Here is a 26,685-nt window from a genome sequence, read left to right as displayed (position 1 = left end):
TCAAAAAAAAAAAAAACATGGAAAAGAAAATAAGATGATACCTTTTTTTATTGGACATAACTTAATACATTTCTTGATTAGCTTTCGAAGGTTGCCCTTCTTCGTCAGATCGACTTTGGTCCTGGGGAACTGAGGAACTGAGTTCGGTTCCCACTTCAGGCATAGGCAGCTCCTTGTGACTCTGGGCAAGTCACTTAACCCTCTATTGCCCCATGTAAGCCGCATTGAGCCTGCAATGAGTGGGATCTGACGAAGAAGGGCAACCTTCGAAAGCTAATCAAGAAATGTATTAAGTTATGTCCAATAAAAAAGGTGGTATCTTATTTTCTTTTCCATGTTTTCTTTTGTTTGATTTCTATTGATAACCTTAAGAGTGGACTAACACGGCTACCACACGCCTCTACAAAAAAACAAACAAACCCACATTTCTTCAGTCTGGCCTTTCTGAATACAAAGAACTCTTGAATTTTACCCAAACCCTTTTCTTAATCTCGTTTCTCATCTAGTCCTGCCTAATTATGCTCTCACCTATCCACCGTTAATTATTTGTCCTTGAGATAGTGTAAATCTTTGGTTACTTACTGCACATGTATGTATTTGCTTCTTGAACTTCTTGTAATTTGTGTTATATTCTGTACATTATTATGTTCTATTCACGTAAGCCACATTGAAACTGAGTCTATTTTAGGCTAATGTGTGGTCATGAATGTCATCTCTCTATATAAAAGGCAACCCCAACGTTCTGAAGCCTCCACGGAAGTTGAGGCGCCCGAGATATCCGGTGTGCCCTGGAGTGTCTGCCCTGCCCTCGCGTCAAAACGTCATGACGTCGAGGGCGGAGCTATAACACTCGAGGGCCGAAACGCGAGGCGAACGCGAACCCCGAACAAGTAACGCAAGTAGCTCCGAGGGACGGAGGGAGGGGGCCCCTTGCTAGCGCCCGTTTCATTGCACTCAGAAACGGGCATTTTTTCCTAGTGAATAAATAAAAGACCAACAAGCAAAGGAGAAGCCAAAGACATTTTAAGAGGTGGAACTGGGGCTTTAGTATCTCTCCTGTCCTTTAGTTCTCTCAATCGTGTGTACTTTTTGTTTTGTTTCAGACAATCATGGAGCAATTCAATCCCACGCTCAGGAATTTCATTGCCATGGGGAAGAACTATGAAAAAGCATTGGCAAGTAAGTTCACTTTCAAGAGGGTTCTCTCTGCAGTTAAAAAAAAAAAAAACCAAACAAACAAAAAAAAAGTGGGGGCAGGGCAGGCCTCTCTGGATAAGAGAAATTACCTGGCATTTTCCAAAAGCACATGCTACTTTTATCTCCCAAAATTGTTAGTAAATTAAATATTTGAAGTATGGAACCTATACATCACACAGAAACCATTTTTTTTTTCCAAATAAAAGGAGGAATTATTTTGTAATTCTGGCAATATTCTGTGGTTTGAATGTTCTTTCCTATAATTCTCTCTTCACCTGCCTGACAAGACTAGGTAGGTCATGGCAGAGGAGAAAGCACTGACAGTAAGTCAGGAAGCTGCTACCTAATGTAAAGCACAGCTTACCTTGGAGCTATCTGACAAATTCCAAACTTATTCTGTCTTGACATGTTCATTTTGTTACTGAATGTGTTAATATGCAGCAGGATGTGAGATGTGTGGGTTGTTTGATGAGGGTTGTGGGAATGCATGAAGATTTTTTAAATGAATAAAAGATATGATCTTTAAAGCTGCTGGGGATGATCTGTTCTGATTTCTCTAAATGCTTCAAACTGTAGCAGATCTCGGGCCAGACCTTTCTGCTTTTCTTAATGTGCTTGAGCAGCAGGAGGTCATAAAGCTCAGTTGTAGAATTCTGGGTCTTAAAAAGACAATCTCTTTTGTTGAGTTTCTCTGGAAATGTCAGAAACTATATGCAGTACGTTTATTTTACTTGATTGCCTTTACGAAACATGGTCAAAGCAGTTTACACGAGAATAAAACCAGAAGAAAAGAAATACAAATGCTGAGTCAAGCATACATAAAACCAAAACCAGCGCTACTAACTGCAGGCAGAGAGTCAGAACATGCACAGATAGAGGCAATCATACACGTAAGCAATTAAGAAAAGCGAGGTCTTCGAGCAGTAGCTGGTGATTGTTCCAAAATAGCTGAAACATCTACTGCTCTCTGTGGTGAGCCTTGAACTTGATCAAGATGTTCAGATCTAGCAGATGGTAAATAGCATTTCACAATGGGAGAAATTGAAGCTTCTGGAATTTACTTGTCTAAAAAAAAAATACAAAAATTACAACTTTGAGATGGAATTTCTTCAACTTTCATCCGTAAATTTTAACCAGATCTTATATATTATTTTTATATTTAATATTTAATTTCTTTATTAATTTCAAATTAAACAAAGATAAACCTCTTTGAATAGATAAATCCATTTCAAACAAAACATTCAAAAGGAAATTATACTGAAAATGGATTTTATAGTCCACAAATAACTATAGTGGATTCAAGATGGATTGTAGACCAAAGGAAGTTGGCATAGCAAATTATTTGCTATGCCAACTTCCTTTCGTCTACAATCCATCTTGAATCCAGATCTTAACTATAACATCAGTTAAATCCAGTGTGGCTTGACTTTTTTTTTTTTCTTAACAGATACTAGATCAGTTTTTATGGCAGTAATGTCACCCTGAATAACGTCAGCTCCAAAGTCTTAACCTGAGTAACAGTGGCTCTACCTAGACCTAATATAGCCTCCCATGTCATTTCTAAGGTTAAACCAAAGCAAACTGGTGTAGGTTGCAACAAGGATGACAAAGACGATGACAAAAACGCCTTCTGGCAAAATTTACTCTAGGCACCAAAACCACTGAATCCATTGCTGCAGAGGTCAAGCCACAATAAAACACTGTCTTCTATCAGCAATTTGTATCCTCCACCAGCTCGGTGCCAACACCATAACTGTTCTCCCATGCAATGGTGGTGCACTCGATAGCAGCCACTGCATCCATTCATTTGGTATGCAATGGCCCCACCTGAATCTCTGCCACTGTATGCTACTGTGGTTGCTGGGGGGGGGGGGGGGGGGGGGGGGGAGGATGGCGTTGCTCCAGTCTGGAAGAGAAACTACTCCCCAAGCGAAGATCCTGCATTGCCCTGCCCCAGTGCTGATGCAAGTGGAAGCATACCAGTGGTAGAATCTTCAGTAGTCTGTTGCACAAAAGAACCCATAGTAGTATGAGGTAAAGTAGCCATGGAGTTGAAGGGACTTCCCTCCACTCGTACTTTCATTTGACCTTCAGATTTGCTGTACAGCATGAGTAGCAACAGTGCAATTTTCTCCCCCCCCCCCCCCAAGTTCTCTGGCAAACACTACACACCACTGTGCCAGTGGGGCTTGAGTTTGATCTGAGTCAAGTCGGTATTCCCTGAGCTGCTGCAGAGACAACCATAGCTAGCATTCAGAAGTGATGGGCAGTAGTTGGATTTCTGGCTGAAAAACACACTGTGATGGCTGGACTAGACAAATAGGAGGGGAATATAAAATGGAGAAACTCCAGGTACTTGTGACTGAAGGCTTATTGTCACTGGGGCTCTATGGAATTGTGAGGGTTCTTTAATTCTGTAGTTTCCTAGGTTAAGGCACCAAATGCACAAAACGTTTCATGCCAGCAATGCATGATTTTGAGTGGCTCCAGCCAGTTTAGTGAGCACGGTATTCAGCGAGAAATTCTCAAAGGGACCTTGCTTGCTTTTCTCCATTCACGGTAGCAGATAGCGAAAATCGTATGCAGAGCTGATTACTATTTAATTGCGCAATCCGAGTGATGCACAGAATGCAACCCCTTACCTTTTACTAGGGCATTGCTATTTTGGAAAGGCAGAGAATTGTGACCACCTTGAACTCGTCTAACATAAGTTTCTGTTGTAGACAAACCCCCCCCCCCCCCCCCCCCCCCCATTCTTGAAAATGAAAAAGTGAATATGCAGAGCAAAAACCGAAGCCAGGGTAAACCAGCCACGATCGATATTCTCTCCCACCAAAGCTGTCCTGGAACAAAAAGCATGGTTTTGGAAAAAAAAAAAAAGCTACACACAGATTTAATACACGCACATATAAACTTGTGTGCACGTATGAAAACAGTGTGTAGTAAGACAGTGTGAGTGGTCATGATGGAGTGTAGTAGTATTGCTGGGTTAGTTTGCTCTGGTGTTCGGAGAGTGACTCACTGTGGGGATCCCGTGCCAGAGTCGGGATTCGGTGGTTGGACAGGGTTGTTGCTTCTGTTCCTTCAGTGAGTGTGGGTGAACAGGCAGGCTTTATCCCTTCACTTCTGCTTCCTAACGGTGGAATTAGTGATTGTCCCTCACATGTGTTGTATAGTGGGTGACTGTTCTATGCATGCACTGGCACTTTCCACTATTGAGCTGCTTTGTGTAATCATTATTCAACTTGGTAACTCTTACTGAGGATCTTACAGCAGCGAGTTATTTGCAGAGACGTGCCTGTAAGTGGACTGGTTGCTCTTGTTTTAATCCACATTGAACCTAGAAGGTAATTGCAGAATATAAATAAAAGCTGTAATTTTGAAGACCCTCCTGTTCCTTTGGGTTTTCATCTCATTTGCAGTTGACCAGGCCAGCCCAAAACAACCAAACCAAGTAATCTTGGAGGTGGCTTCAGAGCTGTGTAACTTAGTTGCAAATCTAAATTGTGACTATTTGTGAAGTGTTTTTCTTAAGTTTATTTTATTTTCGTCTACTTGATTAGACTACAGTTTTTATTAAGATGTTCATGGAAACTATACTGAATACTCTAAGAAATGCACATTAAAAAAAAAGGTTTTGTTAAAATTTTTTTAAAACCCTTCATAGATGTATCCCTAGTCTTGATTATCAGGGAAGGCTGTATATAGAATATAAACATTTTAAACAGCTGAATAAATACACTGTTTATTTCCTTTGGAGAGGATTGGGGTGCAAGTGTGAAGAATAGCACAGTGCTGTTAAACTAGTTTATATTTAACAAATATATGACTTCTACAGCAATCTGTTAAAACATGGTCATTCTTACCAAACATGTCTGAGCAGTTTCTAATTCAGAGCAAATGTTTTTCCTTTTTTCTGATAAAGGTCAAATCTTGGCTTGGCTGCCATGTAGAAGTTAATTTGAAAGTTACATAGCATGTGTTGAGTGCCTGCTAACTCCTTTGTATATTTACATTCCAAGTTATCTATGAAACAAGAAAGATTTGATTGCCCTCTTGTACTTTGCCTGGTAGAAAACTTTGCACTAATTTTACCAGGTTTGGGTTTCCCTCTGGGCAAATCAGTGTTCATGGTGAATGGTCTTATCCTCCTGGATCCACATGATGTCAGTTTGGTTAGGAGAAGTGAGAGGTAGAATCCCTGCTCTTTCTGTGCAATTTGGGAAGTTGACAAAAAGTCCTATTGATGATCTTTTTTTTATACATTACACTTTTTATTGCATGCAATCTTTTTTTTTTAATATATATATATTAATATTCAGAATTGAAACTGTTCAGTTTGTAACATCAATTTCACAAGTGTATGACTTGATGTTTGATTATATAAGCTTATACCCTTTCCTCCTTGTGCCCTTCAACAGTTCTATATATACCATATAAAATGAATCTATGGATATTCTTCAGTGCATCCTCCAGTCCAAGTCTCAACACTCGCTCCTCCTGTCCCTCTACATTTTAAGTGTTAAGTAACTCACTGTTCTCTTCTATCCCCCCCCCCCCCCCCAACACACACACAAAAAAACATTCTCTTCCTTGTCATCAAGCAGATGAAGCCATTACGTATGGGTTATGTCCATCGACCAGCAGGGGAGATAGAGAGCACTCAAACTTTCACAGTGCCCTCTTGGCCAGCTAGCTCCACTGCCTCTTCAGTATTCTCTATCTCCCTTAGCAGGGTGGCTGCAGCTTGTTCGAGCTCCAGAAAAATCTGCCGGGAGGTGGTTCTTGGCTTGCCAGTTGTCAACCGGGGTGTTGGAGGCTATAGCAGCTTCACTTTAAAGGCACATAGGTTAGCCCTTTCCCTGCCTTACCCATACCTCTGTGGATGTGGACATATTGCCTTGTTTTCCCTGTCCTTACCCACCAACAGTGGATGTAGGCATATAGGTTCGCCCTTTCCCTGCCTTTCCCACTCATCTGAGCCTCCGGAGTCTTCAATACCTCTGCTTTCCTCACAGCTTAAAAAAAAAAAAAAAATCGCGTCGCGTTTTTAAACGCAGAGACGCTGGAACAGAGGTTTTTGACCTGATTTTCAGCAGGATCGTAGTTGTACACTAGATCCTTTGAAGTAAGAGTGTTTTCCAACTCCTCTGGGGTGGGGCCGCGATCGGGGCGATTTTGGCGCGAAACCGCCATTTTGGATTTTACCGCCGTTTTTCGGCGATGGCTGCGGACAATGTAAAGCGCTGTTCCACTTGTGGCAAGCGCAAATCAGCAGCAGGGCTCTGTAAATCGTGCTGTATTGGCGTAGGAGCCGGCCCGAGCATGGCGAGCGATGTTTCTTCCCGCGCTGAGCTGGCAGCGGGCGCCATTTTGCTTACACCGCATGGCGCGGCCTCCGTGGATACGGAGAGACCTGAGCCGGGTGGGGCACCTTGAGATGAGGTTATTTCAGGAGTGGCTAGCACCGGACAGGATTTGGGTGCCCAGGGTGAGATTTTCTCCCCAGATTTTGTGCTTTTGCTGCATAAAGCATACATGATGAAAAGAGCCCTTCCTCAAGGGTCGCCTGAGGCTCCTCTGATTGCCCCCCCGATGGATTCTGGCCTGGGACTGCCGTGAGGCTTTTTTCCATGGCAAATAAATCCATTCTTGTAGAACTAATTCCCTAGCCTAACTTGGATTCACAAGGGAGTATGCAAGTGTATTTGAAGGGTTTCTAGTCTTTATCTCAGGATAAATATTTGTGCTGACTTTCACTGTTAAGATGTTGTAATGTTTCTCACATACAACCACCAAGAAAACCCAAATTTATTTTGTAAAATGGAGGTGTGATTTTTTTTTTCCTGTCTTAGTTATGGAGTTTTATAACTTAATATTTTAGTTTTGTAAACTGCCCTGGTCTGCTCCCAGTAAGGTAATATAGCAAACTCAATAAATTACCACAAGAAATGTTTGTGTTCTGAAAAAACAAAACAGAAGATGTTCAGAATTGTCATCGGGTCATGAAGAAACATTACTATTAATGGGCTTATCCTGGTAAAATGGCATCTGTTGTGAATTAGACTAATTAGTACAGGAGCATAACTTGTACTGTCCTGCTGATCATTCAGAATGTGCACGTCTTAAATGTTTTGTGAGCATCAGATATATTACTTGATGTAACAGATTTTTTTTCTCTGAGGACAAGCAGCCCTACAATTTTCATAAGTGGGTAACGCGATCTGCATTGCCCAGTCTGGAGCATGAGTGCCTTCCCACCTGCCATAAGAGTGTGGGACCATCAGTTCTGTTCCGCTGTAAGTAATTTTTCTGTTCCCTCCGAGCTGGATTTTTTTTTTTTTTTTGCCTCCCAGTTTTTCTTTTAGTATGTTTTATTCTGTACCTTTGTTCGGGGTATTCTTGCTCCCTTTCCCTTGCATTTTACTTTTTTTCCCTTTTTTTAGATTTCCTTTATTTTACTGCACTCAGGCTGCATTTAGTCCCGTGACGCATGGTGCTGGGAGCACTGGGGCTCTAGGAGGACTTGCTTCCCCTCCATACAGGAGGTGACTGTGTGGGTCTCCAGTCAGCCAGGACCAAACCCCACAAGTTCAGCAGCATGCTTCTACACCGATTTTTCTTTTTTTCTTTTAAATTTTATTTTTTTTTCTCCCCCACCCACCTCAAGCTTTTCTTGATGTTGGCCCTTGGTGAGCGCCTCCAGGCCTTGCTTCCTGAGCTTTTAGTGGGGTTTTTACAATAGAGTTCATCGGCATCTGGCGTGCTTGCGACTGCCATGCCTCTTAATACTGTCCTGCATGGCTGTCAGCCTATGGTGTTAGTGGAGGAAGCTTTGCTGGAGCAGACACTTTGATGTCCCTCTCGGGGACATGCTTCCTTTTCGTTGAGGCAGGCTCTGTCTCGGCCCTTCCATGAGGAGTTCCTGGCTGACATTGAAGTCAGAGAAGGATCCATAGTACTACTTGGAGGAGGAGTCTTATGGCATCCCGTCTGATCCCTCCCCTCCACAGGAAAGGAGAAAGTCACAACCTGTGAGCCTTTCCTTCCCATCTTTTGTGAAGGAAATGGCAGATGCCGTTCAAATTCCATTGGAAGTGGAGGATGATCCCATGGCTAAGATGTTAAAGGTCCTGGACTACGAGTCTCCTCCTAGAGAGGCTGTGACTGTTCTGCTTCACGATATGTTATGGGACGTTCAGGTAAAGAACTGAGTCCCCTCTGTCTGTCCCAGTCCTTCTCAAAAAGATGACACTATGTACCGGATTCAGTCTTCCCCTGGGTTTGATAGGCCTCAGTTGCCTCACCATTCTCTAGTGGTAGAATCTGTGTTCAAAAGGGACAGGAGTTCTAGGGACAATGCTTCAGCACTCCCTGGCAGAGAAGCCAGAAACCTAGATTCTTTTGGGCGGAAGATGTATCAGGCCTATGCTCACCTCTTGTTGTATCCAATCGTACCAGCTGTATATGAGCCTGTGTTTGCGGTCCTTGGTGCATAGTATGTCTGATTTTAGCAGACTTTCTTCCACTGGAGCAGGCTGAATCTGTTTGCCTGCTGGTCAAGCAGCAGAAGGCGTGTCGTAAGTTCTTCACCAGGAGTGAATACGACACTTTTGATGTAGTGTTAAGGATATCTGCTCGCAGTATAGCGATGCACAGTCTCTCATGTCTGCGTGTCTGACTTGGACCTTGTGATCCAACAGAGAGGTTGGTGGATGCTACTTGCCAGGGGGATAGTCTTTTTGGAGAGAAGCTGGAGATCACTGACCTCATCAAGAAGCGGACATACCATTGATACTCTCTCCTTCTTGGTGCTTTCTGCAACTACCTCCTCATCTAGGAAGTTTTTCGGCAAGTCAAAGAAGAGTATTTGCTACTCAGAGGCGTAGGTACACCACTCTTCGCCAGCCTCAGCAGGCTCAATCCCAGCGTGCTTGTTCTCGTCAGCATTGTGCATCTAAGACCCAAATTCCCCAGTCAAAGCAGGCAGTGAGCTTTTGAGTGGCTGCAGCAGAGCATAGCCACTATAAAAGTGACCATCCTGGAAGACTTGCTGATCGAGTGGAGGCTGAAGTTTTTTTCAAGAAAGGTGGCCACTTGTAAGCTCAGACAGATGGGTCCTACAAATAGTCCATCTCGGTTACACTCTGTATTAGCGAAAAACTACCAGATTACCTACTGAGAGCAAATCACTTCAGCTCTCAGCACAAGCAGGTACTTGCAGAGGAACTCTCTGCCCTTCTAAAGACCCTTGCAGTCGAGCCTGTTCCCACCCCCACTTGTGCAAAAGAAGACGGGGGGGGGGGGGGGGGGATGTGTCCCATCCTAGACCAGAGGGCCCTGAACAAATTTCTGGTCAAAGAAAAGTTCACGATATTTTCTGTGGACACCCTTCTCTCCATGATTCAGGAAAACTAGTTGACTATACTGTCTGGACTTAAATGATGCTTACACTCTCATCCAGATACTTCCAGCTCACATGAGGTATCTTCAGCTGGGGACACGTCACTTCCAGTACCACGTGTTTGCCTTTTGGTCTTGCATCAGCTCCCCAGGTTTTCTGCAAGTGTCTTGCTGTAGTCACAGCATCGCTACACAGACAGGGGTACACATGGTCTCCCAGTCTCACTGTTTGGCTGCTGAAGAGCACGTCGAAGGACAGCGCTCAGGAGTCCATGCAGATGACTATTTGGGTGTTAGAGCTACTAGGGTTTATTTTAAACTACCCAAAATCCCATCTGTTCCCTGTCCAGTGATTGGAGTTCATTGGAGCCCTCCTAGACACTCGGCGGGCTCGGGCTTTCCTCTGTTTCATGTGCGGATGCGCTTGTCACTCTTGCTGCTCATCCAAGCAGGTCACAGTTTGGCGGTTGTTGGGCCACATGGCCTCCACTGTTCATGTGCCACCCATGGCATATCTTCACATGGGAACTGCCCAGTAGACCCTAACTTCCTAGTGAACCTGGAGGATGTCATCTGAGTGTCTCCAGAGCTGGTTCAGTCTCTGCTTTGGACGATTCGATCCAATTTGACTCCCATTCCAAATTTCACAGCCCATGAAGGTGCTGATGACTGATGCATCCCATCTGGGTTGGGGAGTTCATGTAGAAGGGCTTCACATTCAAGGTGCTTGGTCAGCCCAGGAGATGGATCTTCACATCAACTTTCTGGAGCTCCAGGTGATCTGGAACTTTCTGAAGGATTTTAGAGACCGGCTGATCAACCAGATTGTTCTCATTCAGACCAACAATCAGGCTGCCATGTATTACACCAATAATCAGGAGGGCACCAGATCACGCCCTCTGTGTCAGGAAGTCATCAGGATGTGGCATCAGCCTAGCAGGGAATGCTCCTAAAGTCCATATACCTGGCAGGCAAATACAACAGCCTGGCTGACAGACTGAGCAGGGTAATGCAACTGCATGAGTGGTCACTCAACATGGGTGTTGCCTGTGAGGCTTTCTGAGTGTGGGGCACCCCTTCGGTGCATCTCTTGCCACTCAATCCAATCACAAAGTCCCTCTGTTCTGTTCCAGGCTCCAGACCCATGACAAACTATCATCGGATGCCTTCCTCCTTCATCGGAGGTCAGGTCTTCTGTGTACATATCCTCCCATTCCTTTCCTAGGGAAGGCTTTGCTGAAACTCAAATAAGACCCCACGAGACCGTGATTCTGAATCATTCCTTATTTTCCCCACAGATCTGGTTCCCCTTCTTCTGGAGCTATCTTCTGAAGAACTGTGGAGATTGGAGTGTTTTCCAATCCTCATCATGCAGAACAAGAGATTTCTTCTGTATCCCATCCTCCTTTCTCTGGCCCTCTTGGCCTAGATATTGAGGGCTTAGAATTTGCTTCCTTGCATCTTCCTGAGGGTGTCTCGGGTCTTGTTGGCTTTCAGGAAAGATTCTACCAAGAGGTGCTTCTTTTCAAATGGAGGAGGCTTGCCGTCTGGTGTGAGGGCAGGGCCCTAGATCCTATTTCCTGACCTACACAGGCCCTGCTTGAGTACTATCTACACATCTGAGTCTGGTCTTCAAACGGTCAGGGTTCACCTCAGTGCAATTAGTGCTTACCATCACCATGTAGAGGGTAAGCCCATCTCTGGACAGCCTCTAGTTGTTCACTTCATGAGAGGTTTGCTATTGACAAAGCTTCTCCCCCCCCCCCCCCCCCCCCCCCGTCAGACCTCCACCTGTGTCATAGAACCTCAATGTTGTCATCACCCAGCTGATAAAAGCTCCTTGTCAGACCTGGAAGGTCATGTTTTCGGTGGCTGTTAATTCAGCTTGCAGGATCAGTGAGCTTCAGGCCTTGGTAGTGGATGCACTTTATACTAAGTTTCATCACAACAGAGTAGTCCTCCACACAATACCCTAAGATCGTAAGGTTGTGTCAGAGTTCCATCTGAACCACTTGATTGTCTTGCTAACATTCTTTCCCCGACCTCATGTCCATCCTGGCGAAAGTGCACTGCACACCTTGGACTGCAGATGAGCATTGATTGGCCTTTTACTTGAAGCGGACTGGACCCTACAGACAGTCTACTCAGCCAATTGGCTGACAGATTACTTTTCTTTCACTTATTCCCAGACTGGGCTGGCCCATGAAGTTCACGTCGAGGCTTAAAATGTTAGGGACATGGTTGCGGCAGTAACCTACTTGAGGTTGGCCTCCATTGAAGAAATTTGCAAGGCTGCAATGTGGTCTTCAGTCCACACATTCACATCTCGCTAGTGCCTTGAGCAGGATACCCAACACAACAGTTGGTTTGGACAGACAGTTCTGCAGAATTTGGGGTCTAGAGTCCAACTCCACCCTCCTAGGCTGCACTCTCACTCAGTCTGTATATAGTTTTAAGGTTGTTGCCCTTGCATGGTCCAATTGACCACTGGTTGTTTTTAGTGAGCCTGATAATCTATGGATTCCCACATGTGAAAATCATAGGCCTGTTTGTCCTTGGAGAAAGCAAAAATACTTGTAGCAGGTACTTTCTGAAGGCAGCAGGCCTTATATGCTCACAACCCTCCCACCTAGTTGTCTCCTTTTTTTTTTTTTTTTTCTTTTCTTTTCTGCTCAAGTATTGTACTGGTGGACCTGCGCTGTTGCGGTGGGTGGGAAGGCGCACATGCATGGTGGAGCATGACTCGCGCTGTATAGAGCTTGGTAAAAGCTTGTCACAAGCTCTGGACTAGGCAAAACGAATCGTATTACCCACATGTGAGAATATAAGGCCTGCTGACCTCTGAGAATACCTGCAAATTCCTAACCGGTAACAATATCAAATCTACAGTTGGGCATAGAAACTTGGTCCAAAGTGTTCAGCTGCTTTCTAAATTCCATGTAAGCTGAAATTTATTTATTTAAAAAATGTATATACCACCTATATACCTACGTGGTTTCCAAAGTTGCATAATATAAAACAAAACTACTACTACTACTACTTAACATTTCTAGAGTGCTACTAGAGTTATGCAGCACTGTAGAAATTAATAACTAAGGACGGTCCCTGCTTAGAAGAGCTTACAATCTAAAGGACGAAATGTCAAGTTGGGGTAGTCTAGAATTCCTGAGTAGAGGTGTTGTGATTAGGTGCCGAAAGCGATATTGAAGAGGTGGGCTTTGAGCAATGATTTGAAGATGGGTAGGGAGGGGGCCTGGCATATGGGCTTAGGGAGTTTGTTCCAAGCATGGGGTGAGGCGAGGCAGAAAGGGTGGAGCCTAGAGTTGGCGGTGGTGGAGAAGGGTACTGAAAGGAGGGATTTGTCTTTGTCTTGAGAGCAGAGGTTACGGGTAGGGACGTAAGGGGAGATGAGGGTTGTGATATCCCCCTTCTCACTCAGGGTGACCTGGTTCTCAATATGCAGATCATATGCAAATTAGTGTGCTACCCCTTCTCGCTCAGGGTGACCTGGTTCCCACTCAGCAAATTAAACAGGTCTCACCAACTGCATATTTCTCAGGCAACTCTTTATTCTAGCCCCTGGGGCCCACTTCTTCTAGCTTAATACTTTATACTTTCATAGATCTTCACACTGAGCCTCCCTACACAGATACATGGGCTCAGTACTACACCAATACTTTGGGGACTCTCAACCCCAGGCTTTGCAGCCTGCTTCTCTCAGTACTTTGGACACACAGTCCCTCCTTTGAACCCACAGTTCTGGACACACAGTCCCCCCTCTTTGAACACACAGTCTTTTCTTCTTTGGACACACAGTTCTTATAAGTACTGAGGACACACAGTTAAACACTAATGCTTTAGGGACTTCTTACCCCAGGATTTTCAGCCTGCTGATCTCCTTTGGACACCCAGTCCACCCCAAGTCCATCAGGTTAGCCAGTATCTTTCAGGGGCTCTCTCTTCTCCTGCTGCTAGCTCACTTCCCTCCCTTTCACAACTCAGGTGGGGTATAAAGTGGTTAATTAGCTACACAGGACCCAGCCCCTGCACCTGTGGACCTCCCAGGGCTCTCCCCGGTCCTAGCGACCTCCACCTAGCGCCTTCTAGTGGCCTACACCGTATAGGACACCCTCTTACTTATCATAGGGTAGAGAGGTAAGGAGGGGCTGCAGATCAAGTGCATTTGTAGGTTAGTAGGAGAAGCTTGAACTGTATGCGGTATCTGATCGGAAGCCAGTGAAGTGACTTGAGGAGAGGGGTGATATGAGTATATCGGTCAAGGCGGTAGATAAGACGTGCGGCAGAGTTCTGGATGGACTGAAGGGGGGATAGATGGCTAAGTGGGAGGCCAGTGAGGAGTAGGTTGCAGTAAAGGCGAGAGGTAATGAGAGAGTGGATGAGAGTTCGGGTGGTGTGCTCAGAGAGGAAGGGGCGAATTTTGCTAATGTTGTAGAGGAAGAAGCGACGGGTCTTGGCTATCTGCTGGAATGTTCAAAGGAAAAGCATTTCAGATAATTCACCATAACCAAAAGCATTCCAGAAGATCTTTCATGGGCAAATTTAAACGAAAACATTCACATTCACTTTCTGCCACCTAAAAGTTGAAACACAATAGAGAACCCTCAGCTGCATCATCATTCAAAGTAAAAAAAACAAAGCTTAAATAAAATAGAGGTCTCAACAGGAAGTCAAAGACTCACAAACAAAGGGGTGACATGCTCAAATTTTGCTTTCTTCAATATTGGCCTAGCAGCAGGTTTTGAATCTGTTTCCTCTTCAGCTTCACTAAAATGACCAGAAAACAAAGAACAGTAGTTATCTGAGAGAGAATATGAAGTTGAACTAATCTAAAATTTTGTTGAAAAATTAGAACAAATTAAACATAGTTTCAATTTATAGAAAGATCTTTTGACAATAGCATTAACCTGAGGATCCATACTTAAAAGAATCTAATTCCAACAGATGACTGTCCAAAATGTGGAATTGTGGGAGCATCCCTAGGACACATGTTCTGGCACTGTACAAAAGTGGCTCCCTTTTGGACAAAGTTGGGACAACAAATCTCACAAATCTGGAAAGTGCATTTGCAACCAGCGCCAGGACAACTTTTTGACGTTTATAATGTACGTGGAAAGTCACCGGAGGGATTTAAAGCATTTTTGAAAAGAGTGGTCTTGATGGGCAAACGTACTATATTACAACTGTGGCTACCATCAGAACCACCTGGAGTACCACAATGGCGAGGAGCCATGATGCAATGTTGCATGTTGGAAAAGAAAAGTGAGAGATCTGGCCTCGAAAAGAGGAGATCAGTTTTGTAAAGTTTGGTTACCGTTCTGGGACACCCTGACACCTGTTGCGAGAAGCAGAATATTGAACTGTTAACAGAACCATTGGGGGGGGGGGGGGGGTGGAGTTTGAGGGAGGGAGGGATAGAGAAGGGGGGGGAGTTAGGGAAAGAGGGGGGGGGGAAATTATAAACCTGATGACATTTCTTGTTGTGATGTTTGCTTTATGGTTTACAAAATGAGAATGACGCATTATTTGCTGTACTGTGTTTGGGAGTCATCAATAGGTTATCAATAGAAATCAAACAAAATAAAACATGGAAAAGAATCTAATTCATGCGCAGTACTTTTGAAATTTTATCTATTTTAAAGCAAGAGCTGTCCATATTTTAACTGATGCAGGAATACACTCCTGATTCAGACTAAACCACAGGTTTCTCTGTATTAAGTTTAAGATGGTATTCTGATGACCATTGTTGGGCTTTTTCAGTATCCCTAGTCAAGGTTTTAGTCAATATAGTTAGATGTAGATTAACAGGAAGCAGCAGAAATAATCTGGGTAAGAGTAGATTTTCTCACCCAAATCTAAAGGAATTGATCCCAATGAGCTCATGTAAATATTATGCAAAAGCAGAGGAATTGGGGACAAGAGATGAAACTCCATCTTTAATAAACCCTCAAACCACTGTAAAACATAATCTGTCATTCCACACTCAGTGAAAGAGTATTATAGATTCAGAGGCTGTCTGTTTACAAGAAGATGGTATTCCTTGGGTGTGATAGTAAATCTGAACTTTTAAGACCTTTCTTTTGCTCACAAGCCCACAGGAACTGAATAGTGAGTTATTTTCACTGGGTTGGGTGGTGGTTGTTTGTTACATTTGTACCCCGCGCTTTCCCACTCATGGCAGGCTCAATGCGGCTTACATGGGGCAATGGAGGGTTAAGTGACTTGCCCAGAGTCACAAGGAGCTGCCTGTACCTGAAGTGGGAATCGAACTCAGTTCCTCAGTTTCCCAGGACCAAAGTCCACCACCCTAACCACTGGGCCAGGGTGGCCGGTCCGGTACTTTTTCTCTTGATGTATCATCTACAATTGCTACTCATGGTGAGAGAATATTATGATCAATTAAGGCCTGATATTTGATGTGGGGAAGGACAGTAAAGGGGGTATGTTTTGGAGATGGAAAAAGCATGGATGTGCACAGCTTGGTGTCCATTCAGTTGGTGTTTACCTTAGGAGCAAAGGCATTGTCTGTGGGTTGGGCAAAAGTTTCTGTAACCCCACAGTGCTGAATTAGAGGAAGAAGAGGTTTGAGAGGGTTGACCATACATAATGTTGTAACATCTTGTACTGACAATATCTCATTTATCCTATGCTGAGGGGATGTGAGGAAGTAAGCAATTTAATACATTTGGTAGATGTGTTCAATAATCGAATTGTGCTGAACAGACATAGAAAAAGCATGCATTAACTAACTAAAAGTAGGATTGAGCTAGACCCCCAGAGGTTTTTGCTAAATGCTGACAGCTGTGTACAGAAAGGGAGAGGGATAAGGTAATTGGCCACTGTTCTTGGCTTCAACTCCACTCTGTGCAGCTACCATGGAAGGAGAGGCAGCCCCTGTGCATACTACAATGGCTGCTATGAATGGAGAGAGAATTACAGCTGTAATATAAGTAACAAATCTGAGGGCAGGGCTTTTTAAAAACATTATTTAGAATGCATACTAACATCTAAAGAAAATGTTAATGAGGGAGAGTTTTACACCAGGTGAAGTTCTTGAGGTGAAGGAATAGACTATGGCACTGGGAAATGGAAGCTGAGATGGAGAAAGAGGGAGGAGGGGGAATGGAGGAAGGATTTTAAAAGAAGTTGGTGGTAGTTGTCTTAAAATATACATTGAATTTGAGAAAGCATAGTAAAACAATGGTTAAAAAAAACAAATCACAATACAAAATCTCAAAACCTGAAATCACTTTAAATTCCCTCTGCAAATGTATGTAGAAATGAAGCATATACTTAAGGGGCAGCTTGAATAACTGGGTCCTCTCCTTTGCAGGGTGTTTTGAGCACCACAGCCTAACATAAGGCTTCCTAAACCTGTCCTGAGTATCCCACAACTAGTGGGTTTTTAGGATATCAGCAGTGACGTTTGCAAACAGTGTAAAATATGTGCAAATATTATGCTTATTTAACTCTGAGCACTAAGAGGAATTGAAAGGGAAACAAACAGGAGTTTGAGACTTGCTCCTGGCACACTTTGACACTGGGCTGTCAACGTTCCATTTGTTTTGAAACCCAGTTAAAAAGCAAGGCAGTTGACCTAATTCCACTTCATGTTAAGCTCAATTAACTATTGTTGTGCAATCCTTGCCATTCTCCTTTAGAACCTGATTTTGATATTTTGAAAATTACAGGATCTAGTACAGTTTAAAAAAAGTAGAAATGTGTGGCATGCTACCATTGATACTGTATGTGTACAATCATTGCAAACTACAGTGTTCCTGCTGAATTTCCTGATTGTACGCCACTGAAATTTTTACCTTGAGAACCTGCCTAAGAGGCTTCAAAAATCTTAGATCAGTGATTCCCAAATCTGGTCCTGGAGGGAACCCCAGCCTAGCAGGGTTTTCAGGATGACCACACAGAATATTCATAAGATTTGCATGCACTGCCTCCACTGCATGCAAATTTCTCATGAATATGCATTGTGGACATCCTGAAAACCTGACTGGCTGGGGTCCCCTCCAGGACCAGGTTTGGGAAACACTGTGTTGGACCTAGACCACAATTTCTGATACATAAATGAAGCCCTGACCTGACATCACAGGGCTAGCTCAGGCAACCAAAACATCTGTGTGCTGATAGAATAAGAGGATGCTGGGTGAACCAAGACACTATTGAAACCTAGTCATTGGATTTACAAATACTAATACTTTCTTAGTGTCTGCTTTACTGTTCTGAACCAATGGATATTATCCCTTCCTACTAGCACGTGGAGGTAGAGAAAACTGAATTCTGCCAGTGACATCACCAGCAGTAAGCTAAGGTGCTCCTTGGAACAATCCAGTATTTTTCTCTACCTTCAGCAGGTTGAGCTGAGGTGGCGAAGTGTTGGGTCTTCCAAAAGATGGACGCCCTGGTTATGGCTGCTGCAAAAGTGTGTGGTGGAGCTACAGCTCTGCCAGGCCTTTTCAGTGGGGGCCCCAACATTCAGGCTGCTATTTGTGGCTTGCATAGCTTCATGCTGCGTTGGTTCCTGCAGTTGCTGGAGTCCCTGGAGATTTTTCGCCTGGAGTCCAGGTTGCCTTTTGGGTGGATGTCCTATACTGTGTGGACGGTTGGCTCCCCACTCATTGGTGGCACCAGGGGTTGCCATTGGTTGTGCTTTTGCCACAGGGTGCAGATGCGGCTTCCAGGAAGCTTTTGAGTCTGCTGCCCTTTAGGGGATGCTTGCTCTTTGGTGGTGATTTGGAGAATTTTGTGAAGGGTATGCTGGAGTCATTGCTCTCTGTCTCCCAGAGCTGCAACAAGGGTGCACAATGATCCTTGGCCTCAAGGGGGCAGGCCTCTTCAGGTGTGCTGTGCGCCTTTCAGCCTTGGGGGGGGGGGGGGGGGTTAGACTAGATCCTTCAAGCAGAGGTCCTTTCGAGGTCCCAGGGAAGCCGGGCCCTCTGGTCCTTCCAGCGGGATTGCAGTTGCTTGGCCTGCCCAATGAAGATGTGCTGGGTTCCTCATCTCTGGTGGGAGATAGGCTGTCTTTCTTCTGCAACGAGTGGGTCCACATCACCTCAGACCAGTGGTTTCGGGAGGAGGTTGAGAGGAAGTACTGTCAAGTTTGAAACACCTTCGTGACCTCTCCATGTGTCTCAGCTCTAAAACGCCAATCTGTTTTTACCCTTCAGCATATCTGCGATATGGGAGCAGTGGGAATTATTCTGCCAGCAAAGCGTAGCCTGGACTGTTACTTCATCTGTTTCATGGTCCCAAAGAAGGTTGGCTCCTTCCAGCTCATCTTGGGCCTCAAAGAGGCCAATGCTTGCCTCACTCTAGGATTTTCAGATGGAGGCTCTGTGCTCGCTCAGAGTGTCAGTACGGCTATGGGAGTTTTAGATTTCCCTGGGCGTATCTCCCCATTCCCATTGTGGTTCATCATAGGAGATATCTGCGTTTCTATTTTGCTGGGACAGCATTTTCAATTTCAAGCCTTGTCTTTTGGTCTGGCTGTGGCACCACATATGTTCTTCAAAATGATGGTGATTCGGCACCAAGGTGTTCAAGTTCTCCCAAAGCTGGATCACTGGCTGATTCAAGTGGATTTAGTGGCGAAGATCAGTCAGGCCACTGCTGAGGTCATCTCTAGGCATATCTGGGCTGGGTCATCTCAGGTTCTGGAGTACCTGGGAGTCCGCTTCAACACAAGCCTGGTAATGGTTTTTCTTCCAGAGAAGCGGGCAGTGAAGCTGAGGGCACAGACGTGCCAGTTGTGCAAGCTTCCATTGTGCACTGTCTAGGACAATTTGCAGCTCCTGGGCTCCATTGCTGCAACTCTGGAGGTGGTACTGTGGGCACCGGCCTCTCAGGGTTAACAACTCTTGTTCACACCCAGGGCAAGGATCAGTCTGACCTAGTGGGACAGTCCCTCTGGATCCACCACATATGCAAGTCTCCACGATTGGGGGAGCGCACTGCCTTGGGCATGTGGCACAGGGCACTGGGTCAAACCTGCAGGCATCCTGATCCATCAGCTGTCTGGAGATCCTGATGATTCGTTTTGCTCTACAGAAGTTTCAGCCGCTCTTGGGAGGGAAAGTGGTCAGAGTGATGTCGGACAGTGCAACGGTGTTGGTGTACATCAACGAGCAGAGTGGAACCAGGAAGTCTAGTGGTGGCCCTGGAGACAGCACGTATCAGTGGGCAGAGACACGGGCGCTCTCAGCGGTCCATATTGTTGGCAATGACAGTGTGCAGGTGGACTTTCTCAGTCACTCTCTTTGGATCTGGGAGAATGGGTGCTGAGGCTTTAGGCCTTCCAGCTCATGGATTGCTGGGGGCCACCTTAGTTTGACTTGATGGCATCCAGAGCCACTGTGGACTTGAGCGCCTTTTCAGTAGCCAGAGGGACCTAGCCCCTATGGATAGATGCTGTGGTCCAGCCATGGCTGATAGTGGAGCCTCTCTATATCTTCCCTTCATGGCCTCTTATTTAATGCTTGTTGCTCATGATTCCTCATCATCCTCCTCTGGTCTTGCTGGTGGCATCAGATTGGCCTCTCAGACCTTGGTATGCAGATCTCCAGCATATGCTTGTGGAAGACCTGCTTCCACTGCCCAAAGGATCTGAGTTTTCTCTGGTAAGGGTCGATAGAGATGGAAGATCCAGTTCCCTTTTGGCTTTATTTATTTATTTATTTGCATTTGTATCCCACGTTTTCCCACCTCTTTGCAGGCTCAGTGTGGCTTACAATACATCGTGAGTAACAGAAATACATGAAAAAGTATACATTTAGTGATAACTGAAGGATTTTGTGTAGCATGATAATGATAAAACATGATAGTATATTAACAAACATATTAAGTATTTAAGAAATATATAAGAGTTGTATAAGAAAGTATACATTTAGTAGTAGTTACAGGTTCTTGGGTATCATGATAGTGAAAAAACATGGTAGTGTTTTGGCAAGTAGATATAGTAGAGGCAGTTTTGGTGTGCGTATAGGAGTTTATATTTGTTGATCATATTGTTGTATGCCTTGTTAAAGAGATGAGTCTTCAGTAGAACTCCGAAGTTAGCTAATTCATAGATCGTTTTTAGTTTGCACGGTAGCACATTCCAGAATTGTGTGCTCAGGTAGGAAAAGGTTGACACATGCGTTAGTTTGTATTTGAGACCTTTGTAATTTGGGAAATGAAGATTGAGGAATGTACGGGATGATTTTTTAGCATTCCTGGGTGGTAGGTCTATCAGGTCTGACATGTAGGTTGGTGCGTCTCCATGAATAATTTTATGAACTAGGGTGCATACTTTGAACGTGATACGTTCTTTAAGTGGAAGCCAGTGCATCTTTTTTCGTAGGGGTTTAGCACTTTCGTATTTTGTTTTACCGAATATAAGTCTGGCTGCGGTGTTCTGAGCTGTCTGAAGTTTCTTGATTATTTGTTCTTTGCAACCAGCTTAGAGTGCATTGCAATAATCTAGGTGACTGAGTACCATTGATTGTACCAAGTTGCAAAAGACGGTTCTTGGGAGGAAAGGTCTTACTCTTTTCAATTTCCACGTTGAGTGGAATATCTTCTTGGTTGTGTTTTTCGCGTGACTCTCAAGTGTTAGGTGTCGATCAATGGTAACTCCAAGAACTTTTAGGGTGTCCGAGATTGGAAGATTCAGTTTTGGTGTGTCAATGGTGGTGAATTTGTTCGTGTTGTGTTGTGAGGTGAGTATTAGGCATTGGGGTTTTTTCTGCGTTGAGTTTCAGCTTGAATGCGTCCGCCCATGTGTGCATGATATGTAGGCTTTGGTTGATGTCATCGGAAATTTCCTTCAGATCATGCTTGAATGGAATGTAGATCGTTACGTCATCTGCGTATATGTATGGGTTCTGGTTTGATAGTAGTTTCACCAAGGGTATCATCATTAAGTTGAATAGAGTCGGTGAGAGGGGGGATCCCTGTGGAACTCCGCATTCAGGTGTCCATGTAGATGATGTAGTCAAATTAGATGTCACTTGATATGATCGTGTGGTTAGAAACCCCTTGAACCAGTTGAGAACATTTCCTCCAATTCCGAAATACTCGAGGATATTTAATAGTATCCCATGATCAACCATATCGAAGGTGCTAGACATATCAAATTGTAGCAGTAGTATATTCTTGCCAGTTGCAATTGTTTATTTAAATTTATTCATGAGAGTAACTAGTACTGTTTCCGTGCTGTGGTTGGACTGAAATCCTGACTGGGAATCGTGTAGTATTGAGAATTTGTTTAAATAATTTGTGAGTTGTTTGGTTACCATCCCTTCCGTCAGTTTGGTTATTAGGGGTATGGATGCTACTGGCCTGTAGTTAGTTAGTTCACTGGCGCTCTTCTTTGCGTCTTTGAGTATTGGAGTAAGTAGAATGTTTCCTTTTTCCTTCGGGAAGAGTCCGATTTGTACCATATAGTTTACGTGGTTCGTGAGGTCTATTATAAATTGATGAGGGGCAGATGTCATGAGGTGGTTTGGGCACATATCTAATTTGCAGTGAGATTTGGCGAAACGTTTGAGCGTTTGGGAGATAAGATCCTCCGATAGTATCTCGAAATTGGTCCAGGTTCTGTCTGCTGGGTGTACACCTGGTTGTGGATCTAGACAGTCGAGGAGTGTGGCATAGTCGGTGTTGCTGTCTGGTATTTTAAGTCGTAGTTGTACGATTTTCTCCTTGAAGTATTTACATAGTAACATAGCAGATGACGGCAGAAAAAGACCTGCACGGTCCATCCAGTCTGCCCAACAAGATAAACTCACATGTGCTACTTTTTGTGTATACCTTACCTTGATTTGTACCTGTCCTTTTCAGGGCACAGACCGTATAAGTCTGCCCAGCACTATCCCTGCCTCCCAACCACCAGTCCCGCCTCCCACCACCGGCTCTGGCACAGACCGTATAAGTCTGCCCAGCACAATCCCTGCCTCCCAACCACCAGTCCCGCCTCCTGCCACCGGCTCTGCCACCAAATCTCGACTAAGCTCCTTAGGATCCATTCCTTCTGAACAGGATTCCTTTATGTTTATCTCACGCATGTTGATAACATATTTTGCGATATTGTCTGCTCCTGGTGTGTCTTTGTTGTTGGTTGTGATTGGTGTGGTATCTAGTAATTATTCACGAGTTGGAAGAGTTTGTGTGTGTCTTTGTAATTTCGGTCCGATTTCTTTTTTTATAAAATAATCTTTTGGTTTGCCTTATGGTATACTTATAGTTTCTTTGAAGTTGTTTCCAGGCATTAAGTGTTGGGTCAGCTTTCTTTTTATTCCACACGCGTTCTAACCTTATGGTATGGCCATTGAGAGGCAATGGTTAGAGGAGCACAGGTTTTCCCCTGCAGTGGCTTCAACCTTGCTTCACTCCAGGACGTCCTTTGTTCTTGGCAGTTCTGGTGTGGGGAACAATCAGTGTTTCCCTGGAGGGCACAGGTTCCCGATGTTCTGGGTTTTTGGCAGCAGTGCCTGGAACAGAGGCTGGCCTTGAGCTCCCTGATTGTCCAGGTGGCTGTGTTGTCCAGCTTTCAGGGGAAGGGGAAGGTGAAGGGCAAAACAGGAGGAAATATTTTTTCACTCAAAGCATAGTTATGCTCTGGAACTTGCTGGTGGAGAATATGGTAATAGCAGCGCATCTGGGTTTTAAAAAAGGTGTGGACAAGTTCCTGTAGGAAAAGTCCATAGTCTATTATTGAGGTGGACATGGGGGAAGCCAGTGCGTGTCTTGGGATTGGTAGCATGGAATATTGCTACTAATTGGGTTCTGCCAGGTACTTATAATCTGAATTGGCTACTGTTGGAAGCAGGATACTGGGCTAGATTGACCATTGCTCTGACCCCATCTGGCTGTTTTTATGTTCTTATGGCATTTCTTTGGCTTTTGCATAGAGGTAGCATATACGCTGCCCCCTCCTGTCATTCCTTCCCTTCTTGGAACCTCAATCAGGTCCTACAGGTGCTGTCCGAGGCTCCGTTCAAGTCCCTGCGCTTGGCTTTTATCAAGAATCTTACCCTCAAGACGGTACTTTTGGAGGCCATCTGCTAGGAGGGTTTCAGAATTGCAGGCCCTGTCATTTATTTTATTTATTTGGGTTTTGCTCACACCTTTTTCAATAGTAGCTCAAGGTGAGTTACATTCAGATACACTGGATATTTCTCTGTCCCAGGAGGGCTCACAATCTAAGTTTGTACCTGAGGCAATGGAGGGTTAAGTGACTTGCCCAAGATCACAAGGAGCAGTAGTGATTTGAACCGGCTACCTCTGGATTGCAAGACCAGTGCTCTAACCACTAGGCCACTCCTCCACTCATGTTTGGATTCCCTAACTCTCCTTCTTGCAGGATTTTGTCCTTGTGCACAGTATCATCCTTTCTTCCCAAAGTGGTGTCTCTTCCATATGAATTAGGTTTGCCCTCCTCTGAGGCACAAGTATCCTCACTGGAGGATCAGATGCTTCAAAAACTGAATTTCCAGAGTTGCTGCTTAGATACTTCAATGAGGTGAATGAGTTTTTTAGACCACCTCTTTTTGTACCTTTCCGTGACTTTTGGAAGGGCCACGTGGCCTCAAAGGCCTCCATTGTGAGGTGGGTTAAGGTGGCTGAGTCCACTTACATTGGCAAGAATCGTTCAGTGTTTCGGGCTCTTAAGCCCACTCTCTTATAGGGCTTAGGCTGCCTCCTGGGCAGTATCCCCTGAGGAGATCTGCAGGACAATGGCTTTCCTTTGCTAAGCACTACAGATTGGATGTGCTGGTGAGAGCCCACTCGGACTTTGGCAGAGCTGTTGTTCAGGGGGTCTTGTCTTCCCCCATCCAGTAGATCTGCTTTGGTACATCCCATTGGTTCAGAACAGTGGAGCTGATGCTAAAAGGAGACATTTTTACCTGATTCTCATTTCTTTAGTGACACCATTCTGAAGTTCTGTCCTTGAAAGACCTCTGTCTGGGGTTCTGGGTGTGCTCTGTGCTGCTTTTTAAATGCTTCAGGAAAAAATAAACAAAACATTTTTCTGATTGGCAGCCATACAGGTTCCTGTGTTTTGGTTATATCCTGGATATATGCAGGGTAGAGAATTCCACTCTGGTGTTTTGCTCAATTATCATTACAACTGCAGTAGTTGATGGTACATGGGTGTGTTACAAAGGGACCTTCTGCTGATTGGACAGATGCATACTGGATTTCCAGGGAGCACCTCTGCTTATTCTGCTGATGTCACTGGCAGAATTCAGTTTTCTCTACCTCCACCTGCTGGTAGGAAGGAATAATACCCATTTGTTCAGACAAGGAGGTTTGACAGATGACTTGAGCCTCTCTAGCTCATACTGTGGGCTGTAGCCAGTGGACCTAGCTTGCTGCCATATTGTAACCCCAAACATTCAGAGATGCTATTGACAACAATAGCAAACTTGAAGTTTAATTGCCTGTTTTTTTATTTAATTTTTTTTATTTGAAGGCTTCCAATATGTAATCCGGGTTTTTTTTTAAACCTCTGCCGGGGTCCTGGGGTGTAAACCGCGGGTGCAGGCACTTCTTAGTGGCAGACGTGTGTTTGGAGCAGCAGAAGACTTGCTTTTTGTAGGGGGCAGCTTTAAGAGGCCCTGGCTCTGCCTGAAACTTGGGGCCTAGTTGTGGTGACCCCCCACCCAAAAGGTTAAAAAAAAAACAAAAAACCTTGGTTACATATGGGAAGCTTTCAAATAAAGCTGTCAAATTTTTTAAAAAAAAACCTCACATATAGGCAGTCAAAATCCTCACTAGTTTGCTATTGCTTTCAATAGCATCTGCAAGTGTTTGGGGTCACATTATATGATGGCTGCACAGGAGAGATGGCTTAACCTTTTGACAAAAAAGCAGGAGAAGACCACAAAATCTTGCACAGGGAAGCAGCAAGCAAACTCAGATAGATTGGATGTAGGCAAAACCACAAGTTTAGACCACAAGTTTCAAGGACATAAAAAGTTACAAAGTGCTTATTCAGCATTACTGGGTACAGGCAAAACCCAACATGGGCTGTGTTTCGGCATGCTAGCCTTCGTCAGTTCCTGTTTGAAGCCAATAAATATACAATGATGAACATAGTCGCTCACCACTGCTGGTACACTTAATCCAGAGGTACTCCAAACACAATGGTTGTACCACATCCGGAAGTCAATTACCAAATGTTTGAACATTTATTGGGTTCGTACAGGACCCCTGACGCAGGCTAGCGTGCTGAAACGCTGCCCGTGTCAGGTTTTGTGTATATCTAGTATTGGTAAGTCAACACTTGTGGTTTTGGTGACTTCCACTCTATTTGCTTTTGCGTGAACTTTCTGACGTCATGACATCTGTCATAAGACCTCCTTGGATTCAGAACAGTGTCTCGGACTACAAAGGAAAGAAAATTCAGGTAAGATATAATTCCTCCTTAATGTACTCTCCCACTCCCATTGGTCTTTTTGAAGTAGACAAAATAATGAAGGTTTTTTTTTAAGTTTTAAAAACACATGCAACTCTTTTACTTTTTTCTTTTTAGGTGTTACGTTTGCGGCAAAAGGCTACTTTGATGCTCTGGTAAAAATGGGAGAATTGGCAAGTGAAAGCCAAGGCTCTAAAGAACTTGGTAAGTGAGCCAGCCAAACGGTGCAGACTTAGAGCCAAACAGTCTTTTACAGAAGTAGGCGAGAGCAGTGACATGCCAGGAGTTCTTGCCAATCGCCTAAATTTTGTGTTCTGATTAAGAATATTTACTTTTCCTTACACATTAACCTTGATGTGTTAATGTATCACTGCTTAGTCTTCCAACAAAATTCTCCATATTGTTACATTTTGTTTTGCCTTTTCATAACAGTACCAAAAAAAGGTGTTCAGGCATGGCACGGGAACACTTTCACTCCACGGAAATTATGGTCTGTCACCTGTGTTTCATAAGTTAAAGGGTGCAGTAGTGCTCGAAGCACAGGCTGACCCCATTGGTTTGGGGTGATGTAAAAAGCTCACAGAAGATGAAAAACAACCACAGGTTCCGTGCAGAAGGGGAGAGATTGTGGGTAAGATGTGATGATAGAGAGTGAA

At 44.3% G+C, this 26,685-nt stretch overlaps 1 protein-coding gene across 4 annotated transcripts in view; it reads left to right on the top strand.

Moving 5' to 3' along the window:
- BAIAP2 (BAR/IMD domain containing adaptor protein 2) overlaps positions 1-26,685 on the top strand; it is a 137,004-nt gene that overhangs the window by 47,310 nt on the left and 63,009 nt on the right. For 3 of the 4 annotated variants that reach the window (XM_030208590.1, XM_030208592.1, XM_030208591.1), the window contains exons 2-3: positions 1,104-1,179; positions 26,147-26,233. In XM_030208590.1, coding sequence (XP_030064450.1) covers positions 1,104-1,179; positions 26,147-26,233 — 163 coding nt within the window. The remainder of the gene's footprint in view (positions 1-1,103; positions 1,180-26,146; positions 26,234-26,685) is intronic. The other variant, XM_030208593.1, reaches the window with a different exon arrangement.

This window comes from Microcaecilia unicolor, chromosome 6, assembly GCF_901765095.1.
Source record: "Microcaecilia unicolor chromosome 6, aMicUni1.1, whole genome shotgun sequence".
NCBI classification, from domain to species: domain Eukaryota; kingdom Metazoa; phylum Chordata; class Amphibia; order Gymnophiona; family Siphonopidae; genus Microcaecilia; species Microcaecilia unicolor.
This window is presented reverse-complemented; position numbering and strand designations above follow the sequence as displayed.